Consider the following 13,238-nt stretch of genomic DNA (forward strand, 5'->3'; position numbering starts at 1 on the left):
ATTCCAGTCTGATGTACCATCATGCCTTGGATGTATATACACGTTTGTATCAAAGGGTCAGAGCATAGGGGCCTTTTTTATACAGTCTATGTTTATTCTGACCTCTCTTGGTGCATAAAGCACATCTGCAGACGTTTTGGGACAGATGTATACATGCATAGGCTAAATATATGCCCCCCCCCCCCCACCCCCCCCCCCCCCCCCCCCCCCCCTAAGCTGAATATTTTAAGAAAGAAGCAAATAAATCTCATGTTTGAGGTTGGTATCCTCAAGGTATGGAATGGTGATTTTTCTCCTTACTAATTCTTTCAAGTCCTTACCAACGATCTCTGTTGCAGTGATTGGATATCAGGAATTTTAACGCTGCATGTTTCTGAGGCAGTAAGGAACTGAAATACATGTAATTTTCTTTCATTTTGATACAGATTGTGACCTTATTTTGGTTTCATTTTAACTCGTGAAATTTGATATAACAAAAATGGAGGCCAATAGGTAAATATTGATTAATTGTTGTTTAAATTATATTTGTTCACGTGAATGATATTCTCTTTTATTAATCAAGGGTAAACAGTCAATAGGAACGATATCTCAGGAGGATTTAGATTTGGCTGGCAATCTATTGTGTGGAATCAACAAAGCAGGCATCGACCGGATAAACCACACGGCGATCGAGGCGAATATTAGAACGATTGATGAATGTACAACCCTGGGAAAGACAGAACGTGAGGCAGCTTTATCCTTATATACATCTGTCAAGCAAATGTAAGTCATAGAAAATTCTTCATAGGTAATAATGAAATATAAACTCTACAAATTTGATAGATGTTTGTCTCTAAAATTGCACTTTATTACTAGGATGACGAGAGATTTATTCTGCAGAATGTTATATAGTTATTTATTATTATTCTATATGCAGGTATATCGAGTGGGCAGTTGAGTTCAATATTACTTTTGGGTCCATTATTAAAATGTGGCTTAAGATGTGTAATGTCCCATTCGTACCACATAATCACATACTGTCGAAGCAGGTACACGAAATGCGGACTTCCCGAAAGGATATTATGTTCTGCCAACTGTTACATAAGTATGAACAACTCTTTAAGAATACTCCCATAAGAACTTATGGTAGGACGAGACCAAGTACAATACCTAGGGTGATATCTACAGTATAATATTCCATTATTACATTATGCATACGACTCTCAGTTTTATTTGTAATATTTACAGTACCAGCGGTACTAAGGTCAAGGCAACAACATTGATAGATTTAGGAACATTGGCAACCGCTCTACCCACTGACATTATTAACGACATTCCTCCTGTAAGTATATTTTTCTGACCTTATCATGTTTGCCTCAATCAATGGGCTATAAGCGGTCAATGAAGAAACTGTTTGGTATTTGAAAAACTTGATGCCCTTGATTTTTGTTATAGTACATGCCAACTCAACAGGTACATTACACGTAAACTCAACTCGTAGTCAATTTACCGTATAGGCAAACTCAACTCGTAGACAATCTATCGTACACACCAATTCAACTGAGTCAACTCGTAGCCAACCTACAGTGCACAACAACTCAACTCTTAGTCAATCTATAGAACACAGCAAATCAACTGAGTCCACTCGTTGCCTATCTACTGTACAGGTCAAATCAACTCGTGGTCAACTTTCAATACACGTCAACTCAACTCGTAGCTATTCGACATTTTATGTTCTGCATTTTGGTGTTAAGCATTTCTAAGTGTTTTGCGTATAAAATCATATCAATAATCAAATAGCACTTGTTAAAACTATCTCAGGGCTCCTTTTCAACACGACTGTAACGATTTCATATTAAAGACGTGATGTACAAGAACAAATGTCATATCTTGCATAAAGAGCGATTGATTATGTGAGATCAGGAAAGTGATACCGTCTTCCAGTTTTATGCCTGTTTTGCTACACGTTTATGAAGACATATTCTCACTATTTTCCCAAAGCCTAATATTGCAACTTTCTAGGAAATCCTTGCCGAAGGTGCACCCTTCTCTATGGAAGCGATAGAAGGAAAGAAGAAATCCCTTGGTATAAGAAAAAAGGCAGGATTCAAAAATGATATCACTGCAGATGAACAGGCGAGTTCAGATAAGATGGAAAAATACTTCGAGGCAAAATGTGCGACTGCCCTTGAAACGACGCATGAAACTGCTACCAGCAGGAAGAGGAGATCGATAGGTGATATAAAACAACGCAGTTGTTATAGTTGTATCATCAATTACTAAAAAACATTCGAAACACAGTGTATGATTAAACATGAGAATAAGTAATTTATATAACAACAGTTTTGATATCTTCATTCGTCAATTTTTCTCCTTGTACTTTTTCAAAGATGTAAATTGATTTTCTTGTTAATATTTTATCCTCCTAGTATAAATTTCGAGTATTCATTATTTTCTCGCTGTTTTTCGTCAATATAATATTTTAGTAGTTTCGAACTGTAGAAAATAATGATTTGTGCATTTAAAATACGAATTGTATTGACAGACTCGCTGACATGCTCGGATATGCAGTTGCTTGGTACTTCTGGACTTTCTGCACTGACCACTACTCAGATCTCCAACCTGGCTGACCAAGCGTTTATCGATTGTGCCGAAACCCTTGGGTCTGTCACAGGCTACAGCAATACACAAAAGGACGCGCTTCTGGTGGTCGCTACCCGAGTAACGGTATGGGCAAACACTTTCGTCATGCAATTCTTTGGTTAGGAACGATTGTATATGTCAAATAAGAACATCATCGTGTCTTTGAATGGTATATTATCATTACTACTTTGTGTCACTACTGTTGTGATAATATGTTTCTGTACATATGTATCTATGTCTGGTTAGGAGACCCTAAAATTGAAATATATAACATATGTTGCATCTTGAAATTAATTAATGTAATTTAATCAATGAGCAAGGTATGGGGCAACCCGTCCACCTGGCTAACTACAGACATATACAGCGCCGGAGTGATATGTCAGGCCATGACGGTGGCACAGATCGCCTCCCTCAACCTCGATTTGGACACCGTGAGTCGCCTTGGACAGTTCGATGGCTGGGATACATTGAAGGTATATTGTATCATAAATAATTGCAGGATTTGATAAGAAAAAATTGTGGCACGAAATGATTGTTACCGAATCTTTGGTTGTCGATATCAGTTGTCAGATATAGGAAGACGCTTATTGTTTCGGAACACCTGGTCATATTCAAATTATATCAAGTTGATGTTTGCAAATATTTTCTTTTGTTTATATTTCATTGATTGTTAGCTGGGAAAAATATAGATCTGACAATTTTTTGCGTTTTCAAACACATTCATTAAGACTGTACCTTTAATCTGCTGTCATGTTTCCATTAATTTGAAAAGTGACACAGTTCAGAATATACAAATGTACTTATGTTCTTTTGAAATGCAATGTTGAAAATTATGAGATTGATAGAGAATTACAAAATTTATTAAATTATTGGTCTTTTGCATCTCCAAACCAGATTTTGTTCGTTTCCCTTTTCATCTATTTCGAGTTTTGGTCACCTCCTCTCATCAACACTTTAGACCAATCGCATCACTGACAGTAATATGGAGAGAAACAGCTGTATGGTGCAAACTAATTCATGTTGTCCCCACTGTGTCTAGCTTTTAATTTTGTGTGTCTTTTGTATAATTCCCCTTACTATCTGTTTTAAAGAAAAAGGCGGTATTCGACCGGTGGTTGAGCCAACATAAGTCCGGAGACAGTAGCACAATCACATCAAGTGAACTCAGATCACTAGGACACATCACATGTGGCGCTGAGACAAGTCACATCAACAATATACAGTTGTCTGTTTACCAGTAAGTACTTAAACAAAGCTTTTGTAAAACAGACGAAATAATGAGTACCTTAATACAGCTGTTATTATTGCTGCTCAGTCAAGTTCTCCAGGTCGCATCCACAGCCATCGTGATGTCCGCTCCGCTTCCTGCCCAACTCTCTAACTACAGTTCCCTTACTCCTATAGTGAAGTCGAGTGCTCCGAACATCGTTCAGCATGTTTGACCCGGGAAACCTCTGCAAATTGCTTCCCCAGGAAAGTTTCTGTGTCCCATCTATATCTCCGCTGCTTTCACCTTCCTTGCCTGCTCTTATTGTTTCCTGATCCCTCTCTGGACTTTCTGTCTCCTCTCAGCTGCATTAGCATCTTTCATCCTGGCGACTGCAATCTGCCTAATCCTCGCCTTCCAATACACAATGTCTCCACAATGTCTTTGTGCCCAAGTTAGATCTCTGCCTTCCTGGCTGACTACTTCCTTCCCGACTTCAACTCTACTCCTGCCTGACTATCTCATACCTGGAATCTTTCAACGTCATAATCGGCCTTGCCTTTCCAGTCTTGATTTCTTCCTTCACTGATTACAATGGGGTTGTAGTTTCGATTTCCGACTGTGAAGTTCAGTTGACGCGAGGCACTGCGGAACCCTAAGTCATCGTCTCTGATGTTTGTAGATCTTTCTTTCGATTCCCTCTATAGTCTTCAGAGTAATCTCGTACAACATCAGCGGATGGGATAATCCGTCATAAAATCATTTTGGAATATCCATGCTTTGAACTTTCCCGGCAGACCTGTCTTGTCGATGTTCCCAATCCTTTGCAAACCTGCTGCTCTAGCTTTTTGATGTTGTTGGTATCCTCCAAGCTGTCGTTAAACCATTTCCCCAGGCTATCGTTGACCTTCAAACATCACTGCGCATAAACGATTGTTGATTTTCAAAGTTGATTACGTATTGGCAAATGTTGACCTTCAAACCTGATTACGTATGGGCGATTGTTACCTTCAACCTGACTATGTATTTGCGAGTAATGATCATTAAACCTGAATACGTATTAATGAATGTTGACCATAAAATCTGACCACGAATTGGCGGTGGTTGGCCTTCAAATCTGATAATGTATTGGCGGTGGTTGACATTCAACTCTGACCAAGAATTGGCGATGGTTGACTATGAACCCGATTATGTATTGGCGGTGGTTGACCTTCAAATCTGACCAAGAATTGGCGATTGTTAACCTTCAGATCTGACCACGAATTGGCGATGGTTGACCTAATTGCAAATTGGTGATTAACGACCTTGCAACTGGACTTCGTATTGACGATCGTTGATAGTAATGTTTTAACTTATATAAAGTTTGAATACCATTTATGTAAGCTGGGTTCTAGCTTCTGTCACAAGAAGACATGCATATCATTGTTTTATTGACAGGCAAGCTAGACCTACGTCATTTTTATCGAATAAGAGTAAATGTGGTAAATTAAAGAAAACACTTTTAAAATCAAGCAAATGTTTTAAGTTAGTTTAGAGTGGTAATGAAAAGATCCGGATCTATTTCAGAATTAATTTATTGAGTAGTCAATTTCGAATCAACATGAAGTATATATCTAACTACTATTATAGTAACGATGTAGATAATTGGTAATAGATTAAACATTACATTTTATGTTACCTTGTCAACAGGAGCGCGGTAGATGCCATCGGAGAGCTGACAAGTTGTGAGAACAATCAACTACAGGCGTTTGTCAGCCACGCTAAAAATGCTTACGGAAGTGACGTCACGACCTGGGATTCAACTGTGATCACCAACGTCGGAACAAGCATTGGTAAATTATATATAAATTAAATTAAGAATTGATCTTAACCATTGTGTTTAATTATTCTGAGACGATTTATAGATAATTTATGTGGCATTTCTATGTTGTTTTATACCACCATTAACTTAAATAATATCACCGTCGTTTTATATATAATTAACAATGAATGATGCAATACTGATATGAAAACAAATTTATTGCAAGTACGATTTGATAATAGTATTTAAATGTATTCCTTTAGGTGGGTTGAGTGCAAGTGAGATTGCCAAATTGACAGCGCTCCAGATCGATGTTGTAGATCCCAACCATGTATCGTACATCCCCGATTCTATATTTTCGGTAATTTGAAGTTTATGTCACCTATTGAATCTAACAACATAGGATCATATTCATGAGCATATTTACTTAAACAGCCCACTGCCCGAATTGATATTATTTAACTACTACTGCAAATACAAAAACTGAACAACTAATAGAACTGAATATCTACATCAAATGTCCTTCAAATATTTTTGTATTGGCAAATAAAAACGTTAACCTTTGGAAGGTGTCTGTTGATGTTTGTTTATAATATATTCAGTTATAACCATTGACGAGCTTTGATATTAAGTTTTTAAGTATGTTAAAATTGTCTTTTAGTGTTTACAACTCGTAAGCAATATTTCTTAATTTTGAGACTGATATTGATTGGTTAAAATGTGTGTACATGCCCATAGAATATATTTGATAATTAGTGATGCTGCATGTCCCCTTTTATATTTCCATGTGCTTTCATATCATAGTTTGTATATAACGCGGTATATATTTCTTCCTCGTCGTTCCGTTATTGTCACAATGAAATGATAATATTACAGGGTTTCACAGTGAGCCAGATCACAACATTCAGTCCTGCGCAGGCGCAGTCCACCACCTCTAGTCAGAGGGCAGCACTGACGTCACCCCAGTTGGACGCTCTGTCCACAGTGGGATCAATTACATGGAAGGCAGCAGGTGGGTAACTAGGCTGACCACATACTTACTGGTGACAGGTAGGTAACTGGACAGGACACATACTTACTGGTGACAGGTGGGTAACTCGACTGGACACATACTTACTGGTGACAGGTAGGTAACTCCACAGGACACATACTTACTGGTGACAGGTAGGTAACTCGACTGGACACATACTTACTGGTGACAGGTAGGTAGCTCAACTGGACACATACTTACTGGTGACAGGTAGGTAACTCGACTGGACACATACTTACTGGTGACAGGTAGGGAACTCGACTGGACACATACTTACTGTTGACATGTAGGTAACTCGACTGGACACATACTTACTGGTGACAGGTAGGTAACTCGACTGACAACATACTTACTGGTGACAGATTGGTAACTAGACTGACCACATACTTACTGGTGACAGGTAGGTAACTCGACTGGACACATACTTACTGGTGACAGGTAGGTAACTCGACAGGACACATACTTACTGTTGACAGGTAGGTAACTCGACAGGACACATACTTACTGTTGACAGGTAGGTAACTCGACTGGACACATACTTACTGTTGACAGGTAGGTAACTCGACTCGACACATACTTACTGGTGACAGGTAGGTAACTCCACTGACCACATACTTACTGGTGACAGGTAGGTAACTCGACTGGACACATACTTACCATGTGATAGGCGTTATACCATATACCGTACCAGTTAATAGGTATATAGATAATCACATGCAGCTTTGATTTTTTTCTGCTGAATGAACCTGTACAAAGCCGGGAAAAGAATGTGACTTGTATATCACCGCTGTCGTAAGAGGTGATTTCTCAGGATGGTTTATCCTATGTTTTCTCTTAAGATGATATTCGAGAGCCAAAGAAACACACGATCCATGCATATTCATGGATTTGTCTGTGTCTTCTGCTGATCTTGACCCTGTATTTTCTCTCGAATACTCTTTAATCCATTGCTTTATTTCCCTCTGTGTTTCCTTGACACCCGTCTTCATATGACCCTTGCCGTTGGTGTTTCCTTAACATCCGTCCTCATATGACCTTGGCCGTTAGTGTTTCCTTTACAGCCGTCCGTATATGACCCTGGTTGTTGGTGTTTCCTTGACATCCGTCCTCATATGATAAAGACCATGGGTGTTTCCTTGACACGCGTCCGCATATGACCATGGCTGTTGGTGTTTTCTTGACAACCATCCTCATATGACCCTGGCTGTTGGTGTTTCCTTGACACCCGTCCTCATATGACCCTGACTGTTGGTGTTTCCTTGACACCCGTTCACATATGACCCTGTCTGTTGGCGTTTCCTTGACAACCATCCTCATATGACCCTGGCTGTTGGTGTTTCCTTGACACCCGTTCACATATGACCCTGGCTGTTGGCGTTTCCTTGACAACCATCCTCATATGACCCTGGCTGTTGGTGTTTCCTTGACACCCGTTCACATATAACCCTGACTGTTGGTGTTTCCTTGACACCCGTTCACATATGACCCTGGCTGTTGGCGTTTCCTTGACAACCATCCTCATATGACCCTGGCTGTTGGTGTTTCCTTGACACCCGTTCACATATCACCCCGGCTGTTGGCGTTTCCTTGACAACCATCCTCATATGACCCTGGCTGTTGGTGTTTCCTTGATATCCGTCCTCACATAATAACGGCCGTTGGTGTTTCCTTGACACCCGGCCTCATATGATAATGACCTGATGGTTGGTGTTTCCTTGTCACACTTTACTGAAGCTTTGATTATCATTTGCTTGGCGACTAAAATGTGTTTTTATTTGCTATAGAGTCAGGAGTTGGCTTAGTAATTAGTTCCTGGCCTGTGACAGTGCTGATGACGGCGCTTACGATGTGCAAGTGTAACCTCCACTGAACATACCACAAAGAACGTCATCACACGGGTCGTCGTCAGGGAAGGGAAAGACGTTACGTCATACGCCGACGGGATCCATTTGACCTGTGATTTCATGTGAACTATTTATTTAACCTTAGCCCAGAATCAATTTACTTGTGATCAAATGTAGATATTCCTTTTTTGTTGTTTTATGTCACGTGATTTATTTCGAAATATTACATTGAGGTGTACGATGGGCGAAACCACTCTGGAGTTCGGTGAATATAATAGTCTAACTGGAATTAATCCTTGCATTTATCACTTATAATAATGGTTCTATCATTGTTGATGATTTTCATTTTGAAATATGATATTTACAAACATATCGAGTGTAGGTAACAATGCCTGGTATGTTTATAATTATGACCTAGTCCTATTGGTACCGTGATAACCGATAGTTTCAGGGACTTAATGACTGTAAATAAAATTAATGAAACCGATTTGTTTGCTTAGTGTAAATCAATGTATTGGTCTTTCAGCCAACAAGTTCAGTAATTAAAAAAAAAACCAAAACACCCTATATTCCAGTCAAACTTTATACGGGTCGATTTCATGAGAGAATAACTTCACCCTCCGTGGTCGAGGTATGATATGAGGTAACATTGACGCAGAGTGGACACATTGTAGTTGTTATGTTTTTGGAAGAAATACGTATTACATAGATATGGTAAATTTTCAGCGTTTTATTCTACCCAGGTGAAGTATTTTGGTCATTTCAACATCACACCCAGATGTCCTCATTACTATAATACTACTTTAATAGTTTTATATTTTCCTTCTGTGTGTGTTTTGTTATTGCATTTTTAAGAAACATGTTGCCTACTATAAAAACATCTTACCGTGACATATGCCGGGGGGCTGGGGAGAAACATGGAGAAATACGTATAAAACAAGAATATCGACAGACAAACGAAATCTTAATTATAACTCAAAATCTACAAAACCTAGTCAAAATACGAAAAAGTATAGATTTGCAAGGAAGACATTGGAAAAGCTTAAGCAGAATAAGACCAGGGACCGATTGTTCAAAGGTCCAATAAAATTAATCGAAGATTAAACCTAACTTAAATCAGCGTTATTATGACGTCATTTTCAGATAATTTTAACGGAGGTTTAAATTAATGGGCCGCTTGACAATCAGTGGAACGAATACATACATGTACCCTGCCGACACTGCTCTCTGGCGGGGTATGAAACCCTATCAATAGTGTAGCAAGACCCATGTGATTCATATAAATGGATGATTCTAGTATCTATTATAAATATTCAACCCACAAACCTGCACATTACGTTAAATTTCTTCAACAATATCTGTATGTTGAAATCCAAAACGAAAAAGACGCAGAGAAATCAGCTCAAATACACCGCCATCTTTGATGCAAATCCAAACGGGTCAATTTCCTTATAAGGCAATCATAATTAACTGATGCTAATGAGATTTTCCCCGCGATATTTCAACAAATAAACATATTCGGAAATATTTTATTATTTGAAATTCACAAAGTAAGATGCACTTTTCTTCACTAGATTCAAAAAAATAGTTTAACATCTCTAAAAACGCTTCGTTATCAGAGTAATATATTTGGATCAGCATTCTCGGGAGAGTTCGCCGAGAAGTATCACGGCGTATTACTGAGACAACTCCTAGTATAATTTTGGAATGTGAGAATTAAAGATTTTAAGACGTAACGATAGACTAATAATTGCTAAATTGCATTAGAAATGTTTAATCTTCAACCGTTATCTTTAGAAGTTTTGTCGTTCATTGTTTTGCGACACCATCGTCAATGGAAGGGAGTCATAGCTTTGGCGACGATCATCCGTCGTCCAGAGCTACGTTATCGCAGCTACATGCCCGGGTGTTCGGCTTCATCGGCGACGCCCAGCATACCAATCTGGGTCAAATCTCAGTTAAGTCACATCCTCAAAACTTCCAAATGGGGTCCTGATGTCCGCCATTAAACGTCCCCGTGGTCGTCTTCAACAAGAATCTCTCGATGTAATGATACTTCATTAATATAGATAATGACTTTCAGCAATCAGAAGCACACTCGGCTTTCATTCAACAAGTAGAATTATCCCATTCGGAACATGCGAATATCAGGCTGGATAACATAATATTATTACCCAATTCGTGTTATGGACAATGCTAAATATATATCACCCGACGTTCAAGCGACACGACAAATATAATTCTGACATAAATGTATTAATCTATATCGACACTAAGAATTGAATATTTAGTTTAAAACTTTATTTTATTCCATAATACATGGCAATATAATATATACAATATAATATCAAAAAGGATTCAGAAACACGTACTAAGTACTTATGTAAATCTGTCTCCGTGTAGACATACAGCAGCTATGGAACAGTACTGACAATACTTAATGCTATTTGGATATATATCATTGAACATTTAATTACATTTTCACATGTGCATGGAAAATAAAGAGAAAGTGTGCATGGGATTGAAAGGGGCTGGGGATAATGCTTACGGTGAAGGTAGGACAAGCGCAGATTTATTCATCGAATTCCGTATATGAAGAGGGGGCATTGGGTCTGTACATATTGTATGAAGTAACTTATTATTAGTACATAAAAACAACATGATGTAATTTTGAATTTTTAGAAGCGTCTTGACTGACAGATAAAACTTTATACACAATCAAAAATAACTTTGTTTATGTAATCTGGCATTTCTTGACTGCCATAAAGTAAGATGTTAACATTATAGTTAGGGGTAGATGACTAAAACATTGGATTCTAAACTGGTGATAGTTAGGACAATGGAAGAGAAAATGTTTAGTAGTTTCAGAAGACAATTTACATGAACAAAGAGGACCATCAACTATTTCGTCTAAATAGGTGATCGCCGCTGTTCAATCGAAGCCTTACATGATGAATTTGACCATGTCTGTTATTGCAGTAGTAATAGTGTTTAGGGACAGTGAGTGTCGGTATTTAAGAATGCTTTAAGGTGGGTAATTGAAGGACTATATTTTATGTCGTCGGGTAGTGAATTCCATAAGTCGACAGAGGAGGGTAGGAAAGAGTCTTTATATAGATTAGTTCGGTACTTAACTTGACAGAAATCATTAGCTCTTCTTGTGTTGTACGCATGTATATTTAAACGGCGAAGCAGGCAGAGTGATAGTAAGATATGAAGGACAAAGACCATGAACAATCTTATGAAATTGAATAATTTTGTGTTTTCTTCTTCGGACGACAAGGCGGTCCCAACCGGTTTATTGAATATTTAATCAAGTGTACCAATTCTGACATTTCTCCCTTAAATATATTGTTCCAACAAGAAAAAATGAAAGTGCAATTGACTGCGCCATTATACAAGAGAATGTGTATGTTATGTATGGGAGACGATTCAAACGAGTCGATCTTGAGAAGAAAGACAACTCTTCAGACCTACATCATCAACTTGTAGATATCTTACAGCTACAGTTAATGTTTTGTAGTAACAAGAAAGAAAACATATTAGAAACTAAATCAAGTGTGATAATGCTCATCGGTTGAACATTTAAGAAAAAAAACCAGTCTTCTTACCATATATTTATGATGTCTTGAGTTGTTTTGATGTTTGAAATGTATCCTTATATTCCATATTGATGTAATATTATTCAGAACCGCCATTTTCATTTTAAGGTCAGAATAGAATCAGTGTTTGTATATAATATAAAGTAAAATCACGTCAAACCAACGCTCCTATTTTGTGCTATATAGACACTTGTGAGCAAAAGTGCATGATTATTTTGTGCAATGTATGTGACACAACTGAGCTAATTATGTTCCCCTGAAACATGCGTTTTTCGCATGCGTTATTGAAATCTACAAACAAATAAACAAATTACACGGCAACATCAAGGCCCATGGCTACCCATGATACATACTAAAAATAACCAAGTTACTTCTGTTAAATTTCACCATTGTTGGGATTAATAGGCTTGCCGTAAAATATCGCCAGATTGAGTTACCATCGTTGAATATGTTTCATCATTCCAGGAATTTGATGGTTTTCTCTTTTATCCATATGGTGTGTAGTATGTTCTAAAAATGTGTTTAACTTAACTGCTATAAATACCTGGCATTACTCTTCTGTAACCGGAAGGAGATAAGTACTTTGATTGTAGCTTGTTGTAATGTCAGGATTTTTGTGGTACGCTATATCCTGATCTTATGATTTAAATCGAAAATCTATGAATAAATAAATGAATAAATAGATAAAACAGTTCCACACAAGTCGGTTAAAACTAATACTATATACAGAATTACAGATGTACATCAGTTTAAAATATCCCACTGCTGAAATATTACAAATCGCCTGTCGTAAAATGGTATTAAAACGGATGTATCCTGTTTCAACAGGAAAATCGATTGCTTGTACTAGGATGGAATCATGTATATTTTAAGTAGGTATCTGAAGTGGTAAAAAGTCAGCTGGTGTGATAATATTTACTCTTAATATTATGTTTTTCATATCTTTTTTGTTCCCGTTTACCAAAGTCACGCCATGTAAGACGAAACAGGTTCCTGAAATCGTCTATCGATATCACTCCACTTTGTGCACCTCTACATACTAATATCGAGTTCTGAATTAATTTATGTTGATACGATAATTCTTGTGTTTTGATTTTATATTTTACTTTTGTGTGTTTAACATATCAAATAT

General features: G+C 37.7%; 1 protein-coding gene across 1 annotated transcript; it reads left to right on the forward strand.

Moving 5' to 3' along the window:
- The first annotated feature begins 249 nt into the window (after positions 1-249).
- LOC117344634 (otoancorin-like) lies at positions 250-9,003 on the forward strand. The gene is made up of 11 exons (XM_033907492.1): positions 250-273; positions 563-762; positions 1,228-1,321; positions 2,002-2,215; positions 2,525-2,706; positions 2,943-3,095; positions 3,714-3,859; positions 5,519-5,661; positions 5,894-5,991; positions 6,507-6,642; positions 8,445-9,003. The coding sequence occupies exons 1-11, from the start codon at positions 250-252 to the stop codon at positions 8,528-8,530; spliced, it is 1,476 nt and encodes a 491-aa protein (XP_033763383.1). The 3' UTR covers positions 8,531-9,003.
- Positions 9,004-13,238: the final 4,235 nt, after the last annotated feature.

The sequence above is a fragment of the Pecten maximus genome, chromosome 1 (genome assembly GCF_902652985.1).
Source record: "Pecten maximus chromosome 1, xPecMax1.1, whole genome shotgun sequence".
NCBI lineage: Eukaryota > Metazoa > Mollusca > Bivalvia > Pectinida > Pectinidae > Pecten > Pecten maximus.